We start from the raw sequence: 18,063 nt of genomic DNA on the forward strand, positions 1-18,063 counted from the left end.
CCCCAACAAAGTAACAGTGCTCCCCAAAATCCCACCAATAGAAATAATTCTCTGCCAGAGCTCACTTAGTAGTAAAAATTCCCCCATAGTGCCCATACTAATAATCATGTTCCCCATAGCCCCCGGTAGTAGTAAAGCTCATCATAATGCCCCCTAGTAGTAATAATTCTCCTTATAATATGACAGTACAAGTACCACCACTTAGTGCCCACAGTTGAGCCAATGTCCCCATAATGTATGCCAGTATAAAATACTATTATATAGTGCCCCAGTAAATGCCCCCATAGTGCTCCTCTCCCCCCTTCCCCATAGTGCCCCCATAATGTACCAGTATAAAATACCCCATCTTAGTGCCCCCAGAACATGCCTCCATGGTGCTCCTCTCCCACTTCCCCATAGTGACCCCCATAATATGCCAGTAAAAATGCCCCTTCTTAGTGCCCCCAGCAGATGCCCCTACAGTGCCCCTCTCCCCCATAATGTGCCAGTTAAAAATGCCCCTTCTTAGTGCCAGCAGATGCCCCCATAGTACTCCTCTCCCCCATAGTGCCCCCCATAATGTGCTAATAAAAAATGCCCCTATAGTGCCACCAGATGCCCCACAGTGCTGCTCTCCCCCTATAGTGCCTCCCACGTGCCAGTGGAAAATGCCCCCTTAGTGCCAGATGCCATAGTGCCCCCTATAATGTGCCAGTAAAAAAAATGCCCCTTTAGAGCCACCAGATGCCCTCATAGTGCTCCACTGCCCCATAGTGCCCCCAAATAATGCCCCTATAGTGCCACCAGATGACCCATAGTGCCACTCTCCCCTATAGTGCCTCCCATAATGTGCCTGTAAAAAATGCCCCCTTAGTGCCACCAGATGCCATAGTGCTCCCCATAATATGCCAATAAAAAAGGCTCCTTTAGAGTCCCCAGATACCCCATAATGCTCCACTCCCCCATAGTGCCCCCAAATAATGCCCCTATAGTGCCACCCCAAATGGGGCAGTAAGAAACACCCCCAGATGCCCCCATAGTGCCCCCCAAAATGGGACAGAAATAAATGCCCCCATAGTGCCCCTCCCCCCCCAAAAAAATACAAAAATAAATGGGCCAGTGAGAAATGTCCTAGTGTCACCAGGTGCCATCTATTAAAAAAACAAAACCCTAATACTTAGCTTCGTGAGTCTGGCAGCGATGCAGGCCTCTTCCAGCCTGTGTCCCCCGCTGTGTGCTGCCCGGCTCAGGTGGTGCGATGATTATGTCTTCATCCCGCCGTCTGAGCCGGCATCTGATAGGCTGCAGGCACTAGTGCCTTCAGCCTATCAGAAGAATGGGGAAGGGAGACAGCGATACAGATAAATATGGAGATGAACGCTTCCACAATGGAAGTGCTCATCTCATCTCCTTCAGACCCGTTGGCGCCCCTGCTTACACATATAATGGAGAGGACTTTTCTCAATTCATTTTACTGCTGGTTTGTGGGAGCACAGCATCAGAATGCAAGTGAGAATGAAGATAAAAATTACATAACCAGATTTGGTGTCACCTACACTATACAACGCTTACTCTAGTTTGGGGGTATTTTGTAGCTGACGGGTACCCTTTAATATTATCTACACAGTGTTGAGCTGTGGGGTCAGGAAGGATTTGACTGTCAGGTGATGTTAACTCAATTGGTGATGTAAGTATCTTCATTCTGGATTTAGTCAGGACTCTAGATGAAGTGCGGATGTAATTAGTAATTTTCGGCACCACAGCTGTATCAGACCCCACTGATCTGATATTAATGACCTATCCTGAAGTTAGGTCATCAATATCTTAACCTGGAGTGTGAGAAATGATAAACCTGATGGAGATGTGGTTACAAAATAAACACCCCAAATATGTGAAACTTTATGTCTATATAGTTGCATACATCTGCCATTGACTCATGTCGTAAAAAAAAAAATAATTAATGGCAGGATCATTTATGTAGAAAAGTATAATTAACTATGCTTTTCACAAGAAAAGGTATAGCGATGAATGGTAAATGATATGGTCAAAGTAAACTATTTTGGCATCTACAGTTTTTGGCTAATGGGAATAATGGTGTATAAGTCAAGGCCTAAATATGTAAAACCTGTTCTTACACTGCAAGGTATAAACTGGGTCTAAATGGGCACTAAAGCACTCAAAAATATTTTCTAACCTTAAAGAAAACATGGAAAAGGTTACAAAAATGGGTACCAATAATATATCATTAAATCTAAAATACAGTAAAAAAGGAAATGTTAAAGTTGGTCAAAACGAAAAGTGAAATTGAATGGAGATAGTCCCTAAATTTTAGGGGCTATGTGTGATTTTGTGAGATTCTCAAATCATATTTCTTATGCATTCATAAAAAATTGAATGAATTGAAACAGAAAAGTAAAAAAATCTAAATAAAACATGTTAGGTATCAGATCCTGAGATGAACAAATTGATTCTGAACAAATAGGATTTGTTACATATTTCGCAAAAGTTCTGCTGCCAAACGAATCCAGAGTTTTTGTGATTCGCTTTAGATGAATCGTGTAAAATGGCACCCGTGCCATTTTACTGTGAAAATTGGCAGAAAAATGAAAGGGAGGATGAAGATGGAGGACCACATGACCATGGCAGGAGGAGGCTCGCCCGTATTAGCACAGAGGCTGACAGCCTGTGAGACAATGAAGGGCAGGACTTTAGAAGGTCCTTCAGCCTCTGGGCTGGAGAGATGCCATTTTCAGTGGAGCTTGCAATTTGAGAGCATGTGTCTTGCTTGTGTCTGCCAAAAAGCAATTAGAGACACAATCCAGTAAATTTAGTAGATTTAATCAATATGTAGAAAAGTCAGGGATTTATCAGGTAAAGCGTAGGGAGGGAGGGGCTGGAGTTCTGTTTCATACTGTTTTCATATGAAAAGTGTGCATTGCAAATTCTGCACTCAACAAAATCCTGCAACAATCTAATTTACTCTGGTAAATGAACAGCCAGCCCCAAGCTCAAGTTTCTACAATTCATAAGTGTTTTCAAAGCTTATTACCAGCAACATCAGAACCAGCATCACAGCATACATTTTACTGCAACCACATTGTATTGCAGAAAGATACAGTGCCGTAGTGAACGTGTTTTACTGTAACAACTGCATTAATATAGCAGTTTCATTTCATGTATTGTATTGCTTCAATATACATTACTGTATTGTGTCAAAATACAGTGCAGTTTTCTCATAACACAAATTCAGATTTTAAACCAGTCATGCTCCACAGATTACCTTGAATCGGCTTTGCTGTTCTATACTGTAATCCGTCCAGTAGTTTTGCTGAAAAACGACTTTTATAATTATGATAATTAATCCTGAATGTTCCACTTTGTGTGCCCAGTAACGCCCCCCTGCAGTGCCCAAAATGCCTTCCTCCTGAATCCCTAACCGCCCACAGCGTCTCATCCCTCTCCTCCCCTCCCTGACGGCCGAGCAAAGTCTCGCGCAGACGCAGTACCCAGTGCGATTTGCTGGAGACTGAGGGAAGAGCGAGCATCGGACGTCACTGGGCTCGGCGGATTCAGGAGGAAGGCGTTTTGGGCACTGCAGGGGGGCGTTACTGGGCACACAAAGTGGAACATAACGCCCCTCTGGGCACCTTCAGGATTAATTAGCATAATTATAAAAGTCATTTTTCAGCAAAACTACTGGACGGATTACAGTATAGAACAGCAAAGCCGATTCAAGGTAATCTGTGGAGCATGACTGGTTTAAAATCTGAATTTGTGTTATGAGAGGTGACAGAATCCCTTTAATTTGATGTATTGTATTACGATTGTAAATTTTCAATACCAGCAATATGAGGGGTTCATCTTAAAAGGGTTTTAGCCCAACAGATATACAGTTTTCAAACCAGCACCTGCATCTGAATACTTTTGTAATTACATGTCATTAAAATTTTTGCATAGCCACTGAGTTATTCAATAAAATGTATCTGTATAGTATCGCCTACAGTTTTTTTCTTATTTCTTTGTCCTGCTCACTGAGATGGCCGCACATGCTCAGTTTCATCCTTCAACTGCCTACTGAGCTGTGATGGGGAGAGCATGGACACGCCTCCTGAGCTGTGATAGGGAGAGCATGGACACGCCCCCTTAGCTGTGACAGGGAGAGCATGGACACACCCCCTTAGCTGCAGGCAGAAAAGACACTCCCCTTGAGCTTTCAGTTTGATATAAATCTAGCAGAGCAATGAATGGGGAGATCTATGCTGGTTCTGGCTTTGTTAGAAAGAGGTTGCCATGCACTATATGATGTCTGATTTTCATTTTTTACATTAGTCATGGGATAACCCCATTAAGATAATGTATTTTAAATTGCATCACCATACTTGACATTTCCAATAATTGAAACTGGGTATCCTTTCTGACATCCATTAATGTAAAATACAAAGACAAACCAGGAACAATAGTTGGAAGTCAGCCTGCTGGATAGCTAAAACAAAAATAGGATAAGTGGATAGGATAAATTATTTTATTTTATTTTTCTGCCCAGGATGGCTTTAGGGATTAGGTTGGGCGGTTAATTTAGGTGTATTGTTTGTATGACTTCCTCTTTTTTTCACTGTATTTTTTTTAATTTAATAAAGATTAAAAAAAAAAAATATCACCAGTGTGAAGTGTGTTTGTAGAAGGGGAGAGACATTTAATTTGGCTAATTTACAGAAAAAAAAACTACATTTTGGTAACCTTATTTAATAATCTGTGTACCAAACCTGTTTTTTATTTTATTTATATGCCTCATAATGAAAGTGGAAGAGTGGAAAACAAAAGACCCTTGCCTCATCATCCAAGAGTCAGAATGTGGGTGGCTGTAGTAGTGCAAACAGCATTAGCAGCACCAGCCGCCCACCCATAGTAGTAGTAGCAGCAGGCCACAATTCTCCCTCGCTTCTGACGGGTGCCACATTAGTACTGAGGACAAAGAGGATGACATTGTGGATTGGATGGCTCACTCTTCGGACTCATGCACATGACCGTTGTTGTTTTGCGGTCTGTTTTTCAAGGATCCGTTGTTCCGTATCAGAGTTTATTTTTTTCTCTGATTTAAGTCCTATACCGTTCTGTTATTCCACAAAACATATCCATATGGTTTCTGTATGCGATCCGTTTTTTGCGGATCGGAAACAGTAACTTATTAATCACCAAACACATGAGCAATATGGCCTGGGCATAGCATTTCTACAGTATGGATCCGAAAAATATGGATGAAATACGGATGACATACGGATGTGTTCTGTATTTTGGGGCCTTGGACGGTGATTTGCGGACAATAATAGGACATGCACAACTTTTTTGCAGAACAGTAATACAGAAATACAGAAACGGAATGCACACATAGTACCTTCCGTTGTTTTTGTTGACCCATTGAAGTGAATGGTTCCGCACACGGTCCGCAAAAAAATGGAACAGAAACGGAAAGAAAATACGTTCATGTACATGAGCCCTTCCTCTCAGTCACAGCTGGATGATGTTGATGTCAACTCTGAGACTGACACTGTGCCTTAGAGCCAGGGGTCACAGCATTATTCCTGCTTCTCCTCCTTGCAGCACCAGAGAAGCCTTTCACTTGCATCTTCTGTGACTTCACTGTCCTCTCCTAGTGGGATCCCATCTTTCTTTTTGAGAAGAGGCAACACAACCCTATGTAGTATGGAATATAATCAAGATAGTCTTTATGTTGATAACATGTGAAACGCATCTGCCTCAATATTTGGACTGCCATTAAGAGAAGGTTCATGCGGTGGCAGGGAACCCCATGCGGTAGTGGTCATAGTGGTACTTGTAGCCACGGTGATGGCAGTAGTAGCAACGGTGGCAAATACAGAGAAGGGAATCGGGAGAGGGGCAAGGACCCCACAATGACATATCACAGTCAGAAAAGTGGTGGGGAGGATGAGGACTATGATGATGATGACTGTGTCTTGGACTTGACCTAGGACCCGGATCAGGGTGCTGAGGAGGAGGTGATATCGGAGGAGGTATGTGGTGCATTTGGCAACAATAAAGAGCAGAGGCAATGAACAGCCAAAACCTCCAAAAAGACTGGCAGGGCTGGATCTGCTTCTACTGTGGACACCCCAGGAACTGGTGATACCACTGATATGTATGGTGGCATTACAAAACCACTGCCATGTGCAAGAGGCAGGATTAAGGATAAAAATAAGCTGTGGTCTTTCAAACACAAACATAGATACCATGGCTCTATTGCAGCATATGAGGAGGCATCACCGGATCCTGTGGGGAAAATAGCACTGGCCAGCCATTCTGAATTGGAACAAGTCTGTCCTCCTTCTCCTGGTCTTCCTTGTGGCAGGCAGGCCACATCTCCAAACAGTACAGTGTCCCTATTATCATCAGCTGCTTCTTCTCCTGCTCAGACTGCTCCTCCTCCTTGTCATCTGCTCCATTGTGAAACATCCATAATGTAGTGTGTGGCCACGGCAAAGCTATTTGCGATCAGCAATCAACTTGTGAGCAAGCTGAATTCCCACCTGGCCAAGTTGCTGGAGGTGCAGTTGCTGCTGTTACTCGGACCAGAATTGCGAACGCATTCATTTCTATGTGGCCGCACTTCCGGGTCTGCATTTCCATTCCCCCAAAAAATAGAACATGTCCTATTCTTGTCCGCAATTGTGGACAAGAATAGGCATATTCTATTAGTGCCGGCGATGTGCGGTCAGCAAAATGTGGAACGCACATTGCCGGTGTCCGTGTTTTGCGGATCCACGGACACGAAACATGTTACGGACGTGTGAATTAGGCCTCTTTCACACTACCGTATGGCTATTTCAGTGTTTTGCGGTTCGTTTTTCACGGATCCGTTGTTTTGTTTTTTTGTTTCCGTTGTTCAGTTTTTTGTTTCCGTTGTTCCGTTTTTTGTTTCCGTTTCGGTTAGATGGTTCAGCAAAAAAAGGAACGGATACGGAAGACATACGGATGCATTTCCGGATGCATTCTGTTTTTTTGCGGACCCATTGACTTTAATGGAGCCACGGAACGTGATTTGCGGCCACATATAGGACATGTTCTATATTTGCACGGAACATAGATACGGAAACACGGAAACGGAATGCATACGGAGTACATTCCATTTTTTTCAGACCCATTGAAATGAATGGTTCCGTATACGGACCGTATACGTAACGCAAAAAACGGCCCGCAAAACGGGGAAAAAAAAACGCTAGTGTGAAAGAGGCCTTAGTTGTGGTAACTGTGGTGCAGTTCTGTGACTTCACCAAAATTAAATTCAGCAGGCATTGTTAGCTCTGTTCAGCTATATATAAAACTAGTCTTGTCACTATGTAAATCTGGTGCAGTTCTGTGCCTTCACAAAAATGTAATTCTATATGCCATCAGCTGGACTTTTTGCCTGATGTCCGTAAAAATCGTCTCATCATCATGGAAATGTGGCGCAGTTTAATGTTTTCAACAAAATGTAATTGTTCTCTATGGCATCAGCTGTACTTTTTGCCTGGTGTCCATAAAAATTCTGTCTTTATTATGGAAATGTGGCTTAGCTCTGTTCCTTCACCAAAATGTAATTCTGTTGTATATTTGTACTTCTAGCCAGCTGTCAATTTGGTTTTCAAAAAAAGTGTTTAAAATTGTCTTTTTTTCTAAATGACTAAATGATTCCATGGGGTCAGCACATACATGACCCCATGGAATCCTGGGAAGGAAGATTGGAACAGTGGCCAAAGTTGTCTTAGTTTGCTCTCACTGTACTGTCTTGTCCAGCCTCCACTGTCATCTCAGAAAGGGTTTTCAGTGTGGCAGGTGGCATTGTCACACCCAAACGGAAAAAGTTGTCCTCCGCAAGTGCACAACATATAATTTTTGTCAAAATAAATAAGGTATGGATCTTTGAGGATTCTCATACACCTCCGACTGAGGCCAGTGAATAGCTCTGTCATTGCTGACGGTGTCTATTTATTGGCCCCATCATGCCACTGTAGCTGTCTGCCTGCCTACCATTAAGTTCTGTACAAAATGACTGCTGCCGCCGCCACTACAGCTGCTACTCCCCCTACTGCCACTACCATTACCCCTACCCAGCCACCACTACTACTAACCTAACACAGAAGTGCACAAATCTACTGCCTTGCCTGTTCCATGCTGTGAGGCTACAGATGCAGCTACTATTGCTGTTACATACCACTATTACCCCTAGATGCCTTAGACCCTACCTTACCATTCCTACATCCACACTGTACTGCAGCTGTTCCGAAAAATAAGGGAGAATTTTTCAAGGATTGTTTGTAACAAGCCACTGTTTCTTCTGACAATTAAGGCTACTTTCACACTCGAGTTTTGTGCGGATACGTCTTGTATCTGCACAGACAGATCCGCACCAATAATGTAAATGCTTGCATCCGTTAATAACGGATCCGTTTGCATTATTCATTCAAAAAAAGTCTAAGTCAAAACAGACCCATCTTGACTTACATTAAAAGTCAATGGGGGATGGATCCGTTTTCAATTGCACCATATTGTGTCAGTGAAAAAACAGATCCGTCCCCATTGACTTACATTGAAAGTCTAGACGGATCCTTTAGGCTCCGCATAGTCAGACTGTCACAAAAACGCTGCAAGCTGCGTTTTAGTAACCGTCTAAAAAACGCAACGAAGGCCTAACGCAGCCAAAGTGATGCATTTTGAACGGATCCTTATCCATTCAGAATGCACTGGAGCTTAACTGATCCGTTTTGGGCTGCTTGTGATAGCCCTGAAACGGATCTCACAAGCGGACCCAGAAATAGCCTAACACTTGTGTAGCCTAACACTTGTGTGTGTATAAATACAGGTAGGCATCTGCCCCATTAAGGTATAATTATTGCATGCTTGTTCAGAAAAAGCCACTGTTTCTTCTGACAGTAACATTTGTGTGCATGACCCTGTTAAGGCATAACTTTTGAACACTTGGTTCCAACAAGATATTGTGTGTGTTTAAACCCCATCTGCCCCCAATAACGGAATATTTTTGGAACTTTTCAAATATTAAAAAGCATAGTATATGCGACAGCACAATGTGTTTTTAAACATTTTGTTTGTTAACACTGTCAAGTATACGTTTAGCCATAGCTACATATGTCAGTGTTACTCTGACATTATTTGCTATTGCTATCATTGCTCTAAACAGTTTAAAAGAGAGAAAAAATCTGAGTCCTAGGAAACTTCAGAGTTTCGTATACCAATTTTTAGGCCGCTTTTGAATCACGTAGAATTGACTCGGACCCTAATTGAATTTTTTGAAAGATTCGACTAATCGGACACAAAACAAGTTTCAAGAAATTTCAAGAATATTGCTCATCTCAAATAAAATATAAATTCAGAACGATTCACCATGCTACCCACGGCTTAGTATTATAAAATCTGCTGGTACAATGGTTTTATTCAGTAACAGACAAAAACATACAAAGACTAGGGGAAAAGAAATAGCAATATTACTGGATAGACACATGTCTAAAAATAGCATCTCATTTTCTCTAGCTAGCACAGCAATATGAAGCAACTAACCCCCTGCCGGTAATGCACAAAAGCAGTCCCACTGCATTGTAAAATTCACCGGCTGAGAAATCACTTTCCATTTTCTAATCATTTTTAATTTCTCTTGGTGCGCCATACTGAACTCATTTCTGTTCTACAGGAACAAAACATTGTTAAACAGCCAATTATTTCTCGTGCTTCCCCAACTATAGCTTTAGTGTTTCTGGAACAAAGGTGATTTAATGAATTCTGATTAACGATTGTGATTCTATCTTTAGCCTCTGGGTTACTAACACACACACACCTTTCATTTCTGATAAGGATGTCGGAAAAATAGATTGTATAGCTTTATCATACAAGGATGCCATTTGCCACCTTTCTAATGTCAACATCATCCAGGTACACTTGTCTAGAAATAAAACCAGGGCATTGTGCATTTACATCTGATTTCCAAATGCAGTCTCAGATTTTCAGTTCTTACGATAAGCATCCACATGAAAACTTTCAATTTTGGTTGTACCATTTATATGTTTTCACCTAGTTATACAGTCTTAACACTTTGTAATAAAGACAGACACTACAATCTTCCAAAATATTTATACTGTTAAACCTCCTCTTTATTAACCCATAGAGGACCCACACCGTACATGCCCCCTAAAATAGTACCAATCAAACCGTCATCTCATCCTGAAAAATATAAGCCACTACATAAGACAGTCGCGTCCATAACAACCTGCTCTATACAAATAGCACATGATTTAACCTGTCAGATGTACACTGTAAAAGACAAAAAATTAAAACGGTGCCAAAACAGCTATTTTGTATTACTTTGCCTCACAAAAAGTGTAATATAGAGCAACCAAAAATCATATGTACTCTAAAATAGTACCAACAAAACTGACACCTTATCCTGTATTTTACAAAATAGGGTCACTTTTTGGAGTTTCTACTCTAGGGGGGCTTCAGGGGATCTTCAAATGTGACAAGGCAACTTAAAATTATCCCAGTAAAATCTGCCCTCCATAAAAACATCCTTTTGTTCAGTGCCCTTCCGTGTACCCTTACAGCGGTTTACGACGATATGTGGGGTGTTTCTTTAAACTACAGAATCGTGGTAATAAATATTAATTTTTGTTTGGCTGTTAACCCTTGGTTTGTTACCGGAAAAAAATTGATTAAAATGTAAAATCTGCCAAAAAGGTGAAATTCTGATATTTCATCTATATTTTCCTTTAATTCTTGTGGAACACCTAAAGGGTTAACAAAGTTTGTAAAATCAGTTTTGAATACCTTGAGGGGTGTAGTTTCTAAACTGGGGCCATTTATGTGTGGTTTCTATTAAAAAATAAAGGAAAATATTGACTGAAATTTACCACTATCATGAAGTACAATGTGTCATGAGAAAACAAACTCAGAATGGCTTGGATAAGTAAAAGCGTTCCAAAGTTATTACCACATAAAGTTATATTATGCAAAAACTGCCTGGTCCTTAAAGGGGTTCTGTAGTTTGTTTTAGATCATCAGCATCTGATCGGTGGGGGTCCGACACTAGCAGTAGCGCCGCGGCTTTCTCACTGTTCACCGCAGACCCAGTAATGTCACGACTAGTATTAGCTGGCCTATGCGCGGCTAAGCGCTGTTCGCTTGAATGGAGCTTAGCCGCGCCCAGGCCATTGATACTAGTCGTGACGTCACTGCGCCTACGGTAAATAGTGAGAAGGCCGCGGCGCTCTTGTAGCGCTGCTGCCTTCTCAAACAGCTGATCGGCGGGGGTCCCGGGTGTGGGACCCCTGCTGATCAGATGCTGATGATCTATCCAGAGAATAGATCATCAGTTTAAACAAACTGCAGAACCCCTTTAAGGTGAAATATGGCAGGATCCTAAAAGGGTTAAGTGTTAATTGTACAAAAATAAAACAAATGATAAAATAAATAGGTAAAAGAAGCTTGTCATCTTGTTTTGGCCATTTTGAAAAATCATATGCATAATATGTATAGTCTCAGGTGGGTCTTGGGTGGCTATGGATACAGTTTATGCTTGGGTGATGTGTGTGTGTATTTTTACTTATTTTTTAATATGTTAATGTCCATGAAGGTGTTCATGTCCATGAAGGGGTCATGAAAGACTTTTGAGACATTCACACAGTTTTTTTCATTATGATGTAGTTTTTCCCCTGTAACTGGGGCATCCATATTAACCTCAGTTTCAGGAGAAAACAGCCTACACTGGTAACACGGAGTCCCCTATTGCCTATTGTACCTGAAGAAGGGGTTAAACCCCGAAACGCGTTGTACCACTTGCTTAATTAAATAATTAACCCTTATCACTCCAACTCTTGGGTGGTTTTTGCGCCGTGGGATACCTTTTCTTTTACCTGTACACTGGTAACACTACACACTGGCAGAGCTAAATTGATCTGGTTCTGTTAAGACTCAACAGTTCTGCAATGCTAAAATAAATGATCCCTGGGGGCCACTGCCTTTGTTCATGTTGCAGCTTTAATTGAGTGCTGTGCCTAGTGGAAACATTGTGTCCAGTGTGGCATTCAATTTTCTTCTGCTAGATGAAAAGCTTTAAAGTCCAGGACTACGTGCTTAACAATTATGGACCATAAAAGACAATGGGAGAATGTTTAATAAATATTGGCACACTGAACGGTGCAGCAGTCTCTCCACCACCACCACCACCACCACCACCACCAGATGTGTCAGCTCAACAAGAAGCATGTGTTTACCCAAGTATACCAACCTGACGGAGCCAAAAGGACACTCTCTTCTCCGCCATCAGGTGAATAGGGGCTTATACATAACTTTGGCATATGCAGCAGGAGTTTTCCCAGTGCACACAGCAAATAGCTGCTACGGTGTGAAAGCAATGCTCAATAACTACAAATAAATCCCAAAGCTCTACAAATAACTCTCCAGAATGGTTGACAATGGTTGTAGCTTCCCATGCTCGGTTACCATAGGTAAGGCAGCTAGGGAACATAAAGTACTGCTCTAACAAATGAAATGTGGTGTAGGGACAAGCAGAAAGATTTATTATTTAGTCCACAGTGCATTTTATCTGTCTTACCTTTCCAAGAAAATCATTCTTACTGACAAGGTCCCAGTCCCAAACCTCTATCATTAACTTTTCATTGAAAGAGTCATCCAAATCAAACTCAAACACTTCGTTCCATCGGGGATAGCACGACTTCTTCACAACCTATGAAAAAAAGATTTCATGAATTTCAAGGAATTCATGTGTTGGAATAACAAAAAGGAATAATAATGCAATAATTATTCCTGGTGAATCAGGTCTAAAGACATGTGATGCATTTCTTCTATGGACTTCTTAATGATTCACTATTACGACAAATACTCTTTAGGGAGTTTATCGGTATTTAGCTTCATCTTGAATCAATATCATATTATGCTCCAATAAAAATAATTACATGGAGCATACCGGTGATTAAATCCTGTGGATCAATAACTGTTTCCTATTTTTATCTTCTCTTTAGCCACTAAACATTAATCCTTCATTTACAAGAACATTTGCAACATTACTTATATAAATAACGTAGGAGTAAATATAAAATAAATTCTTTTTTTTTTTTATTACATTTATATGATGGACACAGATGTCCTCACAAACAGTCACTGTGTAACCATGCTTAGATTTTATTGCTCTTATTCCAAAGAGACACAAACGTATGCATAGAGATTTATGTAAACGGCCTAAGAAGAAACCAAAAAAATCAATAACCTTGATCCAATCATTGTACAGTTTTGCACTTGGGTTCCTCTTAAGGCCTATCCTTTTTTATTACATTTAGCACCTTTTTGTTACTATTGTACACCCAGGAGATATTATCAATGTGGATCAATCCATGAGAAATGAGCCTAGTGACTGGCTCTAAAGTCAGCTTCAAATAGGGTTGCCTTCTGCTGGATGCCTGCAACCAATTATAGTGTCAAAGTCTGGTCCTCTGGATAATATGGTATTTGAAATCATATTATTGCACACTGGATGTATGAGTTGTTGCTTACATATAGCAGCAGGTCTGCATGGGAGAGGAACAGACGGAATGGTAGGTCAGTTTCAGGCTACTTCAAAGCAGGATATATTATACCCACCTTTCCTTAGGAAGCTATTCCCATCTGGACATTTATGGCATATCCACAGGATATAAGTTGAGCCGCGCTGAATGAAAAGGTGGTTGTGCTCTCTCCATTCTCTTCTATGGGAGTTTTGTACATATCCAAGTGCCCTTAATCTCATCATTTTTTATCTCTCATTATAAGTGAATAGAGAGTGCATGTTTGGCTACCTCCACATTCAATAGAATATGTCATGGAGGATATGTTATAAATGTCCAGATGGGAATAAGCATTCAATTTTCCAAATTTCTGTGATGTTATGTGGGTTAGTAGCCTGGCCAAAAGAGCAGATACAAACACAACAAATAAGCGTGTACTATGTACCATGCTGTCTTGTACTTTGCCGTTGTACTGCACTCTGACAAAGGGGTCTGAAGCTCCATTGCGATCTTTTCTTGCTAAATCTCTGCAAGGCAAATAAAAAAATGAGTGTTTATTAACAATATGCACATTGCCATTTTAGAATTATTTTGATAAAGCTATTGAGAATACTGTTTGCCTAAATTATGGTTTTCGGAAATACATAGCATCAGTAAATTCCTATGCAGTGATAAAACATGAACACTGCCTTTTATGTATGAATAGTATGGAGGCTGCTCTTACGGATGGTACAAGAAGATGGAGGTTAGGTTGTAAAAAACAAAGTAATAATACTGGATATAACTATGCAAAAGTTGGCAGAACAGTCACACAAATACATTTTATTAGTACAAGAGTAATGTCTCCTCTGCCCCATTCAAAATGATCAAAACCTTTTTGTATTTTCCTGAGAGCATAAGCTGCAGTTTACAGTCCTTTTTACTTTCCTATAAGGCCTCATGCACATGGCCGTTGTTTTGGTCCGCATGCGAGTCGCCAAAACTGCGGACAGCACTCCGTTGCTCCGTTCCGTACCCCCGGAAAAAAAAAAAAAAAAAAACTTTCCTATTCTTGTTTGCGCTTTAAGGACAAGAATAGGCAGTTATATTAAAGACTGTCCGTGCCGTTCCGCAAACTGTGGAACGCACACGGACGGTATTTGTGTTTTGCGGATCAGCAGTTTGCGGAGCGCAAAACACACAACAGTCGTGTGCATGAGGCCTGCACCTTTTCAAGGATTAAGCTTAGGGTAAATTCACATGTGACAGATCTGTTGCAGAAATGTTGGTGTCTGTTCCATTTATCTGAATGCAGAGGCTGGGAAACAACCTGATTCACATGTCAGGAACAGACTTTCATTCTGTGTAATCTTCTGCTCCACCATTATAACTCGTGCCAATTTATGCAGTCATAATTACACAGAATATGAGAGGGTTTAAGGTAAAATGACATGCATCTATCCTTCTCAGCTATTATCCTGCAATGCTGACACAAGGTCCATGAGAATAACCACAAGGTCCCCCATGAGGAAATAACCAATTTTCCTAAACCTTGAGAAAATCCTTCCTGATTTCAATCTGGTAATAACAATAATTCCCCAGATCAACAATCCATTTCCAGAATTGTAGTAAACTATAGCCTGTAATATTATTACACTCCAGAAATACATCCGGGCCCCTCTTGAACTCTTTTAGTGAACTCACCATCACCACCTCCTCAGGCAGAGAGTTCCATAGTATCACTCCTCTTACCGTAAAGAATCCTCTTCTATCTTTCCTCTAGACGCAGAGGATGTCCCCTTGTTGTTGACACAGTCCTGGGTATAACCAGATAATGTGAGAGATCTCTGTATGAACCTATGGCCTTACATGCTATATGAGTATTATCCCTGATCCACACTCTCATATAAAGTTACTATGTTGGCAAATAGTCCTCAAAGAGAATAGGTGGACATTGGCTAGAGTGAGTGCTTCAGTGCACGAACCACGTACAGGTTTACAGCTGGAGAACGATGTTCTGAATTTCACCTATAAAGCTGTTATGTTAGTTTTGGGGTGGTTAACAGATCCCCTTTACATAAAAGGGGTTTTCCGGAAGTACAATATTGATGACCTAGCCTCATCTGACTCCTGGCACCCGAGCAGATCAGATGTTTGAAGAGGCCTCCTCACACCATGGCAGGCATAGTGCCATGCATTGTATAGCCAATTGGATAGGCGTGAAATTCACTGCATACACAGAAAACAAAAAAACACAGGGCGCACCATATGGTGAAAACGTTTGGAAAATGAAAATTAACTCCAATATCGGAGGCTCACTTTGAACGGTTGTGCAAATGTAGGCACAACACTAATGTAGACGTGTCGGGGATATAACCAATCCCCAATAGGTAGGAAGGTATGCAGCCACAGATGCAGATGTCCTCAGATGAGCATGCCTGGGCCCACACGGAGGATTAATGTGAAATGAAAAGAAAGAACATCCCTCGGCACAAGGAACCAACCAGGTGCATATGTCGTATCTTCGGAAATATTTATTGCAAACTCACTACGCGTTTCGGGGACAAATTCCCCTTCATCAGGTGAACAATGTTGCCCATAAATATTGCCCAATGTTGCCCATGAGTTTGCAATAAATATTTCCGAAGATACGACATACGCACCTGGTTGGTTCCTTGTGCAGAGGGATGTTCTTTCTTTTCATTATGCATTCTATAGTAGCTATCCTCAGCATTGCAGCACAAGCCCATTCACTTGAATGGGAAAGAGATGCATATGGCCCATGTGGCCAATGAATGTGATGTCACCGGCCTAGAAAGAGACCACAGTGGCCGCTTCAAACAGCTGATTTCCAGGGGTGCTGGGTGTCAGACTCCAACAAACAGATATTGATAACATATCCTTAGGATAGGTCATCAAGACCTTTAATATTTTAGGTGCTAGTTAAAATTGTTAAAATAAAAACTAAAATACAGTATGGGGCCAAGCAGCAATCTGTAATACCGTATATGTCTTACACGTAATGAGTTTTAATGAGATGGAGTTTGCAACTAAATATAATTAATTCATGTAAAATACTATTTTACCTCTAGATTCAGGACATGGAGTCCAAGCAAGCCAATTAGGCTTTAAGTAATGTTCTGCAGATGTATGTAATCATTTATCAAACTGGTGTAAAGTAGAGCTGGCTTAGTTGCCCATAGCAACCAATCACATTCCACCTTTCATTTTCCAAAGGAGTTGTCAAAAATGAAAGGTGGAATCTGGTTGCTATGGGCAACTAAGCCAGTTCTACTTTCCACCAGTTTGATAAATGACCCCATTAGTTTATCAGAGAGGCCTGGCATGTACCAGCCATAAGGAAAATCATTCTACACATCAGTATGCAACTAAATAGTTACAACATAATGGAAATTGTGTAACAGTAACATCTGATAGCTTTTAGGAAGATAAACGTTGATGTAATTCACTGGGGTATTAAATGGTATTAAAGGTCTGCTCTGACTTGTCTTCATTGTGTTCCCTGACATTTCGTCTAAGGTGACCTCCGTGCAATGATGGCCTGATTAATTAAATGCTCCCTTGGGAGTGCTTCGCAAAATGATATAATCTTATTTTCTAGGTCACAAAGGAAACAACACATCCACTGTTCCCAATGTCACAGAAAGATCCCATACAAGCGTCATAGATTGCAAGTGGGTATAGGGTCCACACATGTGGCACGATATATTTTATATACAGCATGGCTCCCAGCCCTTTATGGATGCAAGAAGAGCTCTGCCTAAACATCACAATTTGCTGGTTGTTACATGACTCACTCCTTTAAGTGCTACTTACTGAATTTGATGTAGTAGGGCGAAAATGTTAGCATGAAATTATCTTATAGCAAATCATTTTTTTCCTCTTTGGCTGATAATTACGTATTGAGATAATAAACTATGTATGCTTCCTGCTTGGTAGAGCAGCCAGCGGCTGTAATAACTTGCCTCATGCTAATAAATTCCCCCTCAGAAGTATTATACCATCTTGCTTGAGCCACATGTATTTTCTAAATTATTTAATGTATATTTCAGTTTGGAGTAGCATTTTTTGTTCTATTGCAAACCCACTCAATGATCAAGAAAATGAATGTATTTAATGAACAACTTGCAAAACAGATATTTCACTTCAAAATGGCCAATCCTGCAAAACCCTATCTGCCAAACCTAGTAATCCATCTGCCTAGACCTACGGCCACTTAGGCTGTGTGTCTGCAATACTTTTGGTTTATAGCAAATATAATATTGAGGAGAGAAGATAAATCAGCACAACGCAACTGATTTACATTAAAGGGGATGCACATTATGCCCTAATGACCAGGCCTGAAAAGGCCTTAAAGGGGTTGTCCCACAAAAAAAAATTCTACAGTTTTTAAACCAGCACTTGTATCTGAATACTTTTGTAATTTCATGTAATTAAAAATGTATTATAGTTACTGAGTTATTCAATAAAATATATCAGTATAGCGCCACCTGCTGTTTTTTTTTCCATTATTTCTTTGTCCGGC

At 40.8% G+C, this 18,063-nt stretch overlaps 1 protein-coding gene across 2 annotated transcripts in view; it reads right to left on the minus strand.

Moving 5' to 3' along the window:
* Positions 1 to 18,063, minus strand: part of LOC122931939 (ras GTPase-activating protein 4-like) — a 173,178-nt gene that overhangs the window by 68,556 nt on the left and 86,559 nt on the right. For both annotated transcript variants that reach the window (XM_044286030.1, XM_044286031.1), the window contains exons 6-7: positions 13,984 to 14,065; positions 12,593 to 12,724 (exon numbers count right to left, since the gene is read on the minus strand). In XM_044286030.1, coding sequence (XP_044141965.1) covers positions 12,593 to 12,724; positions 13,984 to 14,065 — 214 coding nt within the window. The remainder of the gene's footprint in view (positions 1 to 12,592; positions 12,725 to 13,983; positions 14,066 to 18,063) is intronic.

This window comes from Bufo gargarizans, chromosome 3 (assembly GCF_014858855.1).
Source record: "Bufo gargarizans isolate SCDJY-AF-19 chromosome 3, ASM1485885v1, whole genome shotgun sequence".
Lineage (NCBI taxonomy): Eukaryota > Metazoa > Chordata > Amphibia > Anura > Bufonidae > Bufo > Bufo gargarizans.